Source organism: Terrapene carolina, unplaced genomic scaffold, assembly GCF_002925995.2.
Source record: "Terrapene carolina triunguis isolate 2854851 unplaced genomic scaffold, T_m_triunguis-2.0 Scaffold93, whole genome shotgun sequence".
Lineage (NCBI taxonomy): Eukaryota > Metazoa > Chordata > Testudines > Emydidae > Terrapene > Terrapene triunguis.
This window is the reverse complement of record NW_020664444.1, coordinates 30,724,469-30,736,955: the sequence shown is the minus strand read 5'-3', so window position 1 is coordinate 30,736,955 and position 12,487 is coordinate 30,724,469. Positions and strand designations below refer to the sequence as shown.

At 53.1% G+C, this 12,487-nt stretch overlaps 1 protein-coding gene across 1 annotated transcript; it reads left to right on the top strand.

Annotated features, from left to right (window-relative positions):
• Window positions 1-391: 391 nt before the first annotated feature.
• On the top strand, window positions 392-10,113 carry JMJD8 (jumonji domain containing 8). The gene is made up of 9 exons (XM_026650711.2): window positions 392-643; window positions 2,858-2,950; window positions 3,632-3,680; window positions 4,331-4,427; window positions 4,997-5,065; window positions 5,279-5,398; window positions 5,550-5,617; window positions 6,284-6,418; window positions 9,130-10,113. The coding sequence occupies exons 1-9, from the start codon at window positions 534-536 to the stop codon at window positions 9,208-9,210; spliced, it is 822 nt and encodes a 273-aa protein (XP_026506496.1). The 5' UTR covers window positions 392-533; the 3' UTR covers window positions 9,211-10,113.
• Window positions 10,114-12,487: the final 2,374 nt, after the last annotated feature.

Sequence of the window (12,487 nt, the reverse complement as noted above, 5' to 3'; positions counted from 1 at the left end):
CCCAGATGCCTGCTGGGTAATGTAGTCCGCAGGCCACCAGCCCACGCAGCAGCACGTGGCCTTCACAGCCACCCTGCCCGGTGGTGCTGAAAGGCGTCGGTGCGCGCGAGTCCCGGGGGGGGGGGGGGGGGAGGCTGTGACATGCCTGGAATACAGCTCCCAGAATGCAATGGGGGGAGGGGGGATGCTCTAGGCTGAGACTTGCCGGCATCTGCAGCCGCACACAGAGAGAGAGCTGAGCTGAGGCGTGGTGGTAGGGGCTGGAGGGGCCCTGGGATGTGGGAGGCGATACATGCAGGGCGAGGGAGGAGAGTTAAAGGGTCAGATAGGGATACAGCAGGTATTAGCGTAGAGCTGGGGTGGGGGGTTAAATTCAGAGAGGAGATGGAAGGGAAAGAGCCAGAAGTGAGCCAACAGCTGGATTGGTTCCCCTGCTGGCATTAGGGTATATTAGAGCCTTCAACATCCTGTCCTGCACTGTTCTCTCCCTAGCTTTTCTAGCCTGCTTCTCTGAGAGAATCTGACACCCCCACATGGCAGAGGGCTGCTGGAGGCAGATGGGATCGTGGTGGCAATTCCTTCTCCTCTACATCCCATTGTCGCTGCCTGGAGACTTAGATTACCTGGAAGGAAATGGGGGCTGGTAAGTAGGCAACCCATGCACACAAGTATTTTCTCAATCTCTTCTGGGATCTAAAGTGTCAGGTCTGGTCCACGTTCCCTCAATGGATGTGCTGCCATGCAGAATGCTATGTTGACTCATGAGAGGTGGTCAGGGAAACCTCCAGTGCTGAAAGAACCAGGTCCTACTTATCACAATGTCAATACCTCGCCACTCTGATCTTTACTGCATTCTGCTTGTCTCCTGACAGCTGGAGAATTATATATTACCTGGAGGTTTGTATCCTGAAAGGAGGATCTGTTGTTGACTGCTTAGCGTTTTGTAAGCAGGCCGTTGATCACCTTTTCCCCCAGGCATGGTCTTGGCTTGTGTCAGGAGAACTAGCTCTGCCTAGATGGCTCAGCTAGAGGCAGAGTTGCCTAGGGAGTAGAGTGAAGTACTAAGGATCGGGAAACCTGGGCTATGGTCTTGGTTCTGCCACTGATTCGCACTATAACCACAGGCAGGTAGCTTATCCATTCCGTGCCTCAGTTTCTCAAATTGTTGATCATGATAATGGGATTTCCCTGCCTCCTGGGGCGTTGTGAGGATCAATTCATGAATGTGAAGTGGCTGGGAGCAAGGCACTGGAGAAACTCAAAGCGTTATTGAGCGTATAATGCCGAGTGCTCTTGTGGAGATGTCAAAGGCAGAGAGAAGGTAGGTTTAGAAATAAAAGGAGGAAATCTGGCCAGGGTTTAACGAAACGGGGAATGATGGCATTTTGAAATGGCTTATGTGGGGAAGGATTTCTCCACATCCCCCTACCCCACATTCAATGTGCAGCGGCACTCAAGCAAACAGAATGTTGGGAATCATTAGTAAAGGGATAGATAATAAGACAGAAAATATCATATTGTCTCTATATAAATCCATCTTGAATATTGCATGCAGATGTGGTCACCCCAGCTCAAAAAAGATATATTGGAATTGGAAAAGGTTCAGAAAAGGGCAACCAAAATGATTAGAGGTATGGAACAGCTTCCGTATGAGGAGAAATTAATAAGACTGGGACCTTTCAGCTTGGAAAAGAGACGACTAAGGGGGGATATGATAGAGGTCTATAAAATCATGACTGGTGTGGAGAAAGTAAATAAGTGTTATTTACTCCTTCTCATAACACAAGCACTAGGGGGTCACCAAATGAAATTAATAGGCATCAGGTTTAAAACAAACACAAGGCATTTCTTCACCCAACGCACAGTCAACCTGTGGAACTCCTTGCCAGAAGATGTTGTGAAGGCCAAGACTATAATAGGGTTTACAAAAGAACTAGATAGGTTCATGGAGGATAGGTCCATCAATAGCTATAAGCCAGGATGGGCAGGGATGGTGTCCCTAGCCTCCATTTGCCAGAAGCTGGAAATGGGCAACAGAGGATGGATCACTTGATGATTACCTGTTGTGTTCATTCCCTCTAAAGCACCTGGCATTGGCCAGTGTCGGAAGACAGGATACTGGGCTAGATGGACCATTGGTCTGACCCAGTGTGGCCGTTCTTATATTCTTATATATTAGGTGAGGCTCTTGAATTCTTTCTCCTTCTCCCCAGCCACGGAGCTTGGTTTAGTTTGAACAGATCTAAGATTGAAAAGGCCCATAAGAACACAGTCCATCCCCGCACATTGGCAGTATCTAATGCCCTAGACACAGTGTGCATTGGGGTGGAACCGTTGCTACCTCTGTTCTTAGCCTAGGTCTTAGCCAGTTGATTGAAGGAGCAGATGCTTGGAGGGTCAGCAACCTCCCGTGAACGGACTCAGACCAGGCATTCCCTAGGGGAGAGCAGACCTAGCTTGGAGTTGCCATGGAGAGAGAACTGGGCTTACAGCCTTGTTACTTATCACAACGGACCAATGGGACAATCAGTGCCCCTCCTGCCATCTGCAAGGGGCTGACTAGAATATTTTGTTCCTCCTTTAAAGTGGCTGCCCCTACGGAGCTGTTATTGACAGCTCCCCACTGAGAAATCTGACAAATTCCCCAGGCCTCTTTCCATTGCTATTGCAACCCTTGGCACTGACCCCGATGTCGGAGTTAGTGTCTCTGGGTTAGAGGGGAAGGGAGTTGGCAGTGACCAGGTCCGATCTCCCCCTGCTTGGGTTGCTGATCCTTCCGGGGCTGATGTCACTTGCTGGGAAATGCTCAGCCTGGCAGTGATTGACGCCGAGGGCTCTGTCCTTTTCCCCACCCCAGGCTGACGAACAAGTACTTGGCTCTGATGGAAGAAGACCACTGCACTGTGGAGAGGAGAGATGCTTCGCTGACCTACTCCCAGTTCATAGACCAGTAGGTGTGCTGCTTGCTTTGCTCTCCGGGGCTCGACCAGCCCCTTTCCTGTACCCAGCACTGCATGCAACCAGCATGGCTATTACTGGGGGAGGGAGGGGGATTCTCTGGGGTCTTCCCCTCGACATGACTCCACAGGGTCCTAGCTATGCACAGGTCATTGTGGAAATCTCATGGCACCCACAGGGGTGCTGGATACCTTGGAACCAGTTAGGAATGGGGTTCTCTGTCAGCAGGCAACTTGCAGATCAGTGACCATACAACAGAATCTGATCAGAGCTTTCCGTCTGCTGCTAGGAAGAGAAGTGACTCCCATAGCAAGTCCCACAAGCCCAGCTTCTCCATTAGCCCCCTGCTGACCCATGCTGCCTGCACAGATATCTCTCCTCGCCCCCGGAGGTCCCATGACCTAGATCTGCCCTTGAGATGGTCTGTGATTGTGGCTGTCCTCACTTGCCCACCCACTGCCACTGAAGGTGCAAAGAATTTGAGTCTGAGCACTGAACAGCTCAGCCCATGTATCGGTCACAAATCTGTTGCAGAGGTGGTAACAGCTGAGTTTCACTGCAGCTAACACTAGTACTGTTAACCAAGGGCTCTGATGGGAGTGAGCTGGGTATGTAGAATGTGCCAGGTCCCAAGGAGCCAGGAAAGTGTTTAATTTCCCTCTGTGTTTTCCAGATATGCCTTTTCCAGGCCTGTTGTTATCCAGGGGATCACGGACAACTCGGTAAGTGCTACATGCTCCCGGCTGTGATGTGCCCCTCCAGCCTGAGGCATCTCATTGTATGTAGGGAAACAGCCCCTTGGAGCCTCTCTGGCCTTTCCCCCGGACCAGGCTTAGTAGCCATGTTTGCCCTCCTGGCAGCCAGGCACATGCTCCGTATCTGGCTGGGAGTAACTTCTGCCAAAAGTGGGGATTGACAGTAGGGGACGCCATGACTTCTACTGATACTGACACTCCCTTCTCAGTCACATGGCTGCAGGGTGATGGGAAGTGGTGAGAGAGTTGAGCTGGGGTGGGTTCTGAGTGGAGACCGTCAGAGTAACCCAGGGAATCCATTTGGGAGGGGAGGGGAGGAGAGTTCCCCTCCCCCCTTCCCCTCCGATGGATTCTGGAGCACCCCCCCAGGATCCATTCTTAAGCAGGAAGCTCCATCCCATGGTGGCAACTGGACCAGCCCCAGGGCATCTCTGCATTGGTCTGTGTCCAATTGGATTTGGGAACAAGAACAGCCATCTTCTTTCGCTAGTAGCTCGAAAGCCAGATCTAGAGAGAGGAGGGCTGTCCTGTCGCTGCGCGGGCCCCCCCCCCCCAGGCCACGCTCCAAGCACCTCTGCCTTCCCAGGGCCCTTGTCACCTCTGCTCTGTGCTTGCAGGAATTCCAGGCGCTCTGCACGAGGAACAAGCTGCTGGCAGAGTTCGGGGACCGCCTGGTGCGTCTCAGCACTGCCAACACCTACTCCTACCGTAAAGGTGCGGGGCTTGGCTCCAGGGCACATGCGCTGAGCTGCACTCTCACTGGGCTGGCTGTGCGGTGGGGGGCTGCTCCAGACAGACGTGGGGGGCAAAGAGGGGACAGACAATGCCTGTCTGCTTGGCCTCAGCCAATGCCTCCCTTCCTGCTGCCATGGCTGGTTGGTGACAGAAGATCTTGCCTGAGGCCCTGGATTTCGTTGTCCAGGGAACACAATAAGCCAGCCTTGCTCCTTTGCCTCCTCTCTCTTCCTGGCCAAAACCCCACTCTGTGCTCTTGGGCAAGTCGCTGGCCTTCGCTGTGCCTCGGTTTCTCCAGCTGTGAACTGGACACAACAGCACTTAGTCCCGGAGCTCTAGCATTGCACTTGGGCCAGGGGGGAGGGTTTCAATGTTGCTCATTGGCAGGACAACAGGGACTTCCAGGCTGCTGGGCTGTGGCTCTGCGGGGGGAATGAGCTGGAGGAGGGTGGAGTGTGAGAGCCCTGCTGTGTCCCCTCGGCCCTGGCTGGGAAGGTAGGTCACACACCTTGGGGAAGGGCAGCCGTGAACTCTCTCCTCCCTCGCAGTGGACGTGCCATTCCAGGAGTACGTGGAGCACCTGCTGGAGCCTCAGGACCTGGCCTCCCTGGGCAGTGGTGAGTAGAGGGCTCCCCTGTTCAGGCTCTCCATGCACCCTCTTTAGTGCTCTGCCTCAGATTCATCCGTGTGGCTGAGGAATCCAGTTCTGGGTGGATTCCTAGGGGCTGCCTCCTGGCCGGGGTTGTGCTTCCCTCCCCAGCCTGCATGCCCAGACAGACCAGGGCTTGTGCTCTCTGGGGGTTACCGATGTCTCTTTCTCCCCTCACCAGAGACACTCTATTTCTTTGGAGACAATAACTTCACCGAGTGGGGCTCCCTCTTCCAGAAATACATGCCGCCGCCGTTCCGGATTCCAGGCACCAGCGAGGCCTACAGCTTTGGGATCGCCGGTCAGTACCAACCTGGAAAGAGATGAGGGCAGGGGGAAGGAATGGACTGTAGGGGAATCCTTCCCAGGCTTAGATGGACACGTCAGCCCAGAAGCGATGGCCTAACCAGGCATGGTCCATCTGATCCCATCTCTGGTCTGTTTGCCCACAGGTGCCGGTTCTGGGGTTCCCTTTCACTGGCACGGCCCGGGTTACTCGGAGGTGATCTTCGGCCGGAAGGTGAGAGCTGGGTGGGGAGTGGATTGATTTACGGACCCTGGAAAAACCAGATGTTTCCCCGTCCATGGCCCTGCTGTGGAGCAGAGCACCCTCCTAGCAAAGTGGGGATTTGATCCAGGCAGCGGAGCATAGACTGTGCCAGGCCAGAGAGGACTCATGATCCCTTCGGCCTAGGGTGCTGTCTGCTGCAAGTGGCTGAGTCCTGAGGCTTTGGAGGAATGGGATATTTCCCCATAATGCACCTGGCCACTTGTACACACTGAGGGCCAGCGGTGGAGGTTCCTTGGTGGCCCCTGTGGCAAAACAGTATGTACAGTCCTGGACCCCACTGTGCTAGGTGCTGTACGCACACAGAACAAGACAACAGTCCATACCCCAGAGACCTTGCAATCAGGGAATGAGGTTCCTGTTCAGTTGTGACCCTCATAGGGGCATCTGGAAGAGCCCTAGCAGTTCCCCTTAGACAGCCACCCTCACATCCTTTCCAAGAGGGGAGGGAAGAAGGGGAACTGCTGGGCTTTGGGGGTAGGGAAGAGGGGTGCACCCATGAGTGGGGAGGAAGAGGGAGCCCACCCTGCAGGGAAGTAGAGATTTTCAGGTCTGCAGTGAAAGGGGACCCGCTGCTAGGCAGAGCGGGGTGTTTGCTAAGAGCCCCTCTCTTTGCAGCGCTGGTTTCTCTATCCCCCCGAGAAAACCCCCGAGTTCCACCCCAACAAGACAACTCTAGCCTGGCTGCTGGACACATACCCATTTCTGCTGCCGGAGGACCGCCCTGTGGAGTGCACCATTCACCCTGGCGAGGTCAGTCCTGCACCCCGGGGCCCAGTGAGCCAGCCAGCCCACCCCCTGCTGCAGCTGCTCAAGGGACTGTGGAGTGCATCAGCTTGGAACGCCAGGGGCTTTGTGTCCAGAGAGAGCAGAGGGGGGGAAGATTCTCTGGTGCTGCACAAGCAGCAGGGACCCTGACACCACAGTGTCTGGGATGGGATCCAGGAACCCCAGTACTGAAGCCAGGCTGTCAGAGGACCAGGAATCCCAACGCCAGCACCTCTGCACCAGAGCCAGGCTGCACGGTGACCAGGCATGCACACCAGACAGAAGGCAGGCTGTCACAGGAGCAGGGGCTGGGCTGGAGGGGCACCAGTCCCCGGGGCTGGGCTGGAGGGGCACCAGTCCCCTGATGCAGGCATTACCATGGGGGAGGCAGGCTGGGAGGTGTCACGGGTGGGACAGGGGAGAAAACCGTTGAGAGTTCCAGGCAGTGCCCAGCCAGGCCAGAAGGGGGAGCAGAGCTCAAGAGCCAGCCGGTAAATGTGCAAAGAGAAGTGTTGGATTAAAGCTCAGCAGAGAGAGGAAGGATGGGCCAGTGGGTTGGGCACTAGCCCAGGATTTGGGAGATTGGGGTTCGATTTCCTGCTCTGCTCAAGGCATCCTGTGTGAAGCTGGGCAAGTCCTGTAGCCTCTCGGGGGAGGGGAAATACATCAGAGATTGCAAGGTGCTCAGATACTGTGGTGATGGGGGCCTGCCAGGTACATGTCAGGGATGGCATCTGTTCCTAGCTGGCTATCTGACATTACACACGTCTCAGTCTCTCGGGGCCTCAGCTGGGAAATGCGGACAGCACTTCCTACCCCCTGGGACTGTGGTAGGGCTCACTTGGGAATGCTGAGGCGTTCAAAAACTAGGGGGAGGGGTGCCATAAAGAAACCCTGAATGTTATGACATTGCATTTTGGCCCTCTTTAGTCCCATCTGTTAGAGGAGCTCAAAGCACTTTATAAATACATATGCACACCCACTAAAGAATTCAGCCACACGCCCTAGCTCGGGAGGAGGTCAGTATCAGTAATTCCCTTTTACAGATCGGGAAACGAAGGCTCAGAGATGGGAGACTTGCCCTGCCCCCAGAGGAGCTGCCTCCACGCTGGTGTGCGTGAACAAGTGACGTAGGAGTGACCTGCTGCGTAGCCTGTCCACTACCCTGGCCCCCTTGTGTTGGGCGGCATTGCCACTGGGAGTTGCACATTCGGCACCGTTAGCAAGCTGTGTGCAGGAGCAGAAATAGCTGTGTTCTCGCCCACCCTGCCAGCTGGCTATAGCCCAGCTGTAGTGCCGGGGACGGCAAAGAGAAGAGCCGTGGGCCTCAGGACACCAACTGGCCCCTCTCTCGAATTGCAGTCACACAGTCTACAGCTCTGGGGCAGTATTCCCTCATTAACTCTGCATAAAACTATTCCCGGTTGCCTTTGCGGGCATGTAGATTATCACAGGATGCAGTCAGCGGTCAGTGTCTCTCTACTAAGCCACTGAGAGCACCTGTGGCCCTTTGGGTGAGGTACAGCCATTGTTTGGTGCCCACACAAATCTCAGTCTAAATAAAATGGGATAAAAGTCCAGCCAGAGCCCACGAAGAGCAGCACATCAGCAAGGCTGTGTGCCAATGAGTAAATACCCAGCTCTCAGCAGGGGCCTGTTTTCAGGGCAAATCAAATGGGTAGAGACACCACAGAGGAACAGCAAGGAGCGGTCGCAGCCACGTGATACCCCTAATAACCAGCCACCAACTCACTGGAGATCCCCTCGCCATAGTATCACAGTGCCTTCTGTGCAAACTCCATAGTGATAAAGTCCTTAGCAGCCATCAGCCTCCAGGTTGTAATAAGAGGGTGGGGGCTACTGGCTGTCTTCCACTGAAGCCAATGGGAGTGACTTCTGGGATGATTTTGGCCTAGCCTAGCTGTAGAAGCTTGCTTATATGTGGGAGCAAGCAGCAGCTTTCTGCAGCACAAGATCTGATGAGCCTTCTCGCAGGGGAGGGCTGAGGCCTGTGTGAACCACTGCTCTAGAGCCATGGAGCACCAGCAATTGAAAGGGGCTTGGGAGTGTATACACTGCCAACAGAGGGTCCTAGTCTGATACAGGACAAGTGTGAGTAGCAGCATCCAGACAGCACTGGCTGCAGATTGAATGCCACTCCCAGGAGGCAGGGATGGTCAGAAAGGAGGGACCCTGCAATGGTGGGGGGCAGGGGGGTAAGTGCAGAAGCCAGCTGGTGAATGAATAGGGAGGCTGGGCTTGTGATTAAGGCCCAGCATCTGCTCGGAGAAATGACACACTGAGCACTGCCCTTGCTTTAACTATGACCCTCTAGTTCTGAGCACTAAACAGAGCATGTGGCCCTTGCCTAGAACCTATAAGGACGCAGAGGCTAAACCACAATGCCTGGGGGAGCTGGAGTCCGCACAGCTCCCTCTGACTCAGCCTGCCACTGTCCCACCCTTAATCCTTGCTATGGAGTGGACAGGCCTATTCAGAGGCATTATGATGTAGGCAAGTGGCCAGTCAGCCTCAGAGGAGCTCTCACTGGAAGCTCAGGTCACAGTTGACAGCCCAGGCTGCCAGCCGATTTCAACAGGTAGAGCCCATGCAAGAGGGCAGCTGTATCAAGGCTGCACAGCCAGTGAAGGACCAGGCAAGCATCTCTCCTTCCCCTGCTTCTGTCTCCTCTGCAGGTGCTGTATTTCCCTGATCGCTGGTGGCATGCCACCCTCAACTTGGACACGAGTGTCTTCATCTCCACCTTCCTGGGGTAGAAGCTCAGGGCTTTGCCTACCTGCCGGCCATTCCTCAGGAACTGAATTGTTCACTTCCCTCCCACCAAAGCCCTGGGATTCTGCTGGTGAATTCTAGCCATCTCTCTCCCCGATAACCCTGCAGGCAGAGCTGGACTCTGGGAGAGGGGCTGATACAGCTCTAATCCATCTAGGATTTATCCTGGTCTATGTGAGCACCCCCACCATTCTGTGATGCAGCAGCTGCTGAGGTTGGGTTGGTGGGGGGAACCTGTCCCCTTTCTCCCATACAGGGTGGGAACTCCCAGCAGCTGGTGGCATTTGCTGCTGTACTTACAACTCTGCGCTCTCTGTTCCTCAGCTCCATGAGCAGAGCTCTTCTTGCCTGCCTGCTCACCCCACCCCCTTCCTTCACATCCTCTTTGTGTTTCTAAGATCTGAGGAACAGAGTCCATGGCAGAAGGCAGCTTCTGGCTCAACCCTGGTCTCTAGGCAGGAGTGACATTACTATGTAGGCTCTTCTTTAAATAGACCATTGGTCAGTAGCACAGAACCAGCCACTCCAGCTCTAGAGCTAAATCGCCAGGCATGGGGCTTAGTCTAGCCTCAGATGCCCTTGTATCTGCCCTTGGTGACCCTCCCTCAGCAGCTCTGCTGAGAGCTCATTTCCTGGTGCTCATTCATGGGTGCAGGGAAAACTGAAGGACCAGTTTCTGTTACCCAGGAATCCCCTGCAGCTGGGGGTGGTTGGGCCGGCTTTCACTTGAATGTTAATGTACAAGCAGCAAAGAATACTTGAAATAAGAGTTTAGGTTATTTATTGGGATTTTCCTATTTCAAGTCTGGATTAAAATATAACTGCTTTATCTCTGCACTTGTCCTGACTGCCTTAGCACTGAATCCTACCACACCATAGCCAGCCTCTGACATAAGCAGCTGCTACTTTTCCTCTCATTTACTCTTGGCCACCAGGGATGGTGGCAAATTCATCCCTGCTCTGCCATGCCCAGGATTATTCCAGGACTGAATCTGGCTTAGGGGTTATTTTCACAATTGTTGCCCCCCCCCAATACATAGCTTTTAGTGCTTTTCAACCAGCACCTTATACACAGAATCTGACTACATTGCAACTGAGAGGTGCGAGTGCCACATGTGTAGACGGGAGCTAGCTTTGGTCAAGTACTAGCAGTGAAGCCACACCCACCGTGAACCTCTAATACCTAATCAAGCAGCCACTGCCCATGCTGCCACTATTCTTCCTCAAACTGGATCAAATCTAGCTCAGCTATGTCTACACAATCACCCCTCCTAACTGCAGTGCACAGACCCAAATAGCCTTATCCTGGTTCTGCAAGTGGGGAAACTGAGGCACAGAGTTACAGATCCAGGGCAAGACTAGAAATAGATTCCTGCCCCAACCCAGAGTCCCTTCCATTGTAATGAACACAGACCACACTGCCTCCCAGTAAAGCACCATTAGAATAGGTCTTCTTGGGCTAGTCTGCACTAAAGGACAATTCTATGAAACTGATGCAAGCTAGGGTGTTGCTTGACAGCCCCGGATAGCTCTGCATGGCATTTGGCTCCGTCAACCAGTATGTAGGTCACAAGTGCAGCTGTCACCTTGCAGGCAAGGCCTGGCCCCGCCCAGCAGTTCTGAAATGACATGAGGCCCTTGTCCAACTGACTCTGGAAGCAGTCAAGATTGAACACTGGTGCCTTGAAAACAAATCTGAACAAACGGTCTCCATGCAGGGCAAAGCACCTGCTTCCCTTCCTCTCTCAGTAATTGCTCTCGAGTTTGGAGAGGAGTTAGCCGAGAGAGGATGGCAAGAAAGATGAATTGGTTAGTTTGTAAAGTGCTGGAGATGAGCCCCATGAATGATTCATGGGACAGAAGGCCAGGCAGGTGCTGACTCCTCCCCTGAGCCTGATGCAAGAATGAAAGGACACTTGATGGAATTAGAAAGACACCCCACTTACCAATAACAGGCAATTCTCTCCTTTGCAGCCTGTCACTAACCTGGAGAACTCTTTGCCACAGATATCAGCCAGAGAACTCTTAATATGACTGAAAAAATATCACTGGGCACAGCAAAAGAAAAAACAACATCTAGTGTTACATTAGCTAGGATAAAATGACAACGGCCACCAGTCTTTCCACTTCAGAACACAGTACAATGATCACCAACTGAGATCAACAGAACAGCAAGGTACACAGGGAACAGAGGAAACCTTGACTCAAAATAGGACAGCAGACTGGCTAGACAAGTGGTCTGCTGAGACTTCATTATATTCAAGTATCTTGCTATGTATATTGTCCCCTCTCAACAAAAGCTCTGTCTAATATACGTACCAGTGGCTAAGTGAGCAGGAGACTTAGGACCCGGTCTTCATAAAGGCCAGTTTTCTTTCCCTCCTCCAGCTCCCTATAAACATCCAAGCAAATACCTGACCAGGTGAGCTAATGAGTTCATCTATAGATTCCTCCAACTGGCAGCAACACTGCTCAGCCACCTCCTTCTTCCTTGTGGGGAGGGACTGAGGCTACACCTTCACTGCCTTCTCCAGTTCTGGGAAGCACAAGAAGCTAGAAGCATTTCTTCTCTTACGATATGCAATGACCCACCCAACAAACAGCTTTTGCTTTGTGTCAGTCTGAAAGCCCCTTCCTGGCCCTGAGATTCCACAACAGAGCAAAGATACTAATGCTAGCAGCTTTGCCCCCCTCACAGCTCCTATAGTCTGAAACACTTTGCAGCCACAGAAACGGGAGGAAACGCCCCACAAGCCATCCTCTAGTTCAACAGAGTAATTGTATCATGCACCAGAGGGTTTCTCCAAGTATCAAAATATAATCAATGTTCTCCCTAGGAAAAAAATCTGATCATCTGAAGGGGACAGAACTTCAAGAGGCAACAGAACAGGTTTAGAAATAAACAAAGCAAAAACCAGAGAACGCTCTCTGTTAGAGAACAGCCCTGCCCATGTGATGCAATTGATGAGACATGGCATAGATACAACAAAAAGAACACTTAGATTCCCCCATGTGCAGGCATGCACATGGCTGCCTTACATGTGAAGATTGCAGCTACCCTCATCTTTAACATGGAGGTACAGCCTCTGGAGACTACAGGCCCAGCATGCCATGCTGCATCTTAATGCGAGCAGCCTACCTGCACTCCTTACTAAGAGAGATGTAGAGGTGCGCTCCACTTCCGCTCCCATGTGCCACTGGGGGCTGCCTCTGCCCAGCCTCCACCAGCCTTTTCAAAGGAAAGATCCCTGCAATCATGAA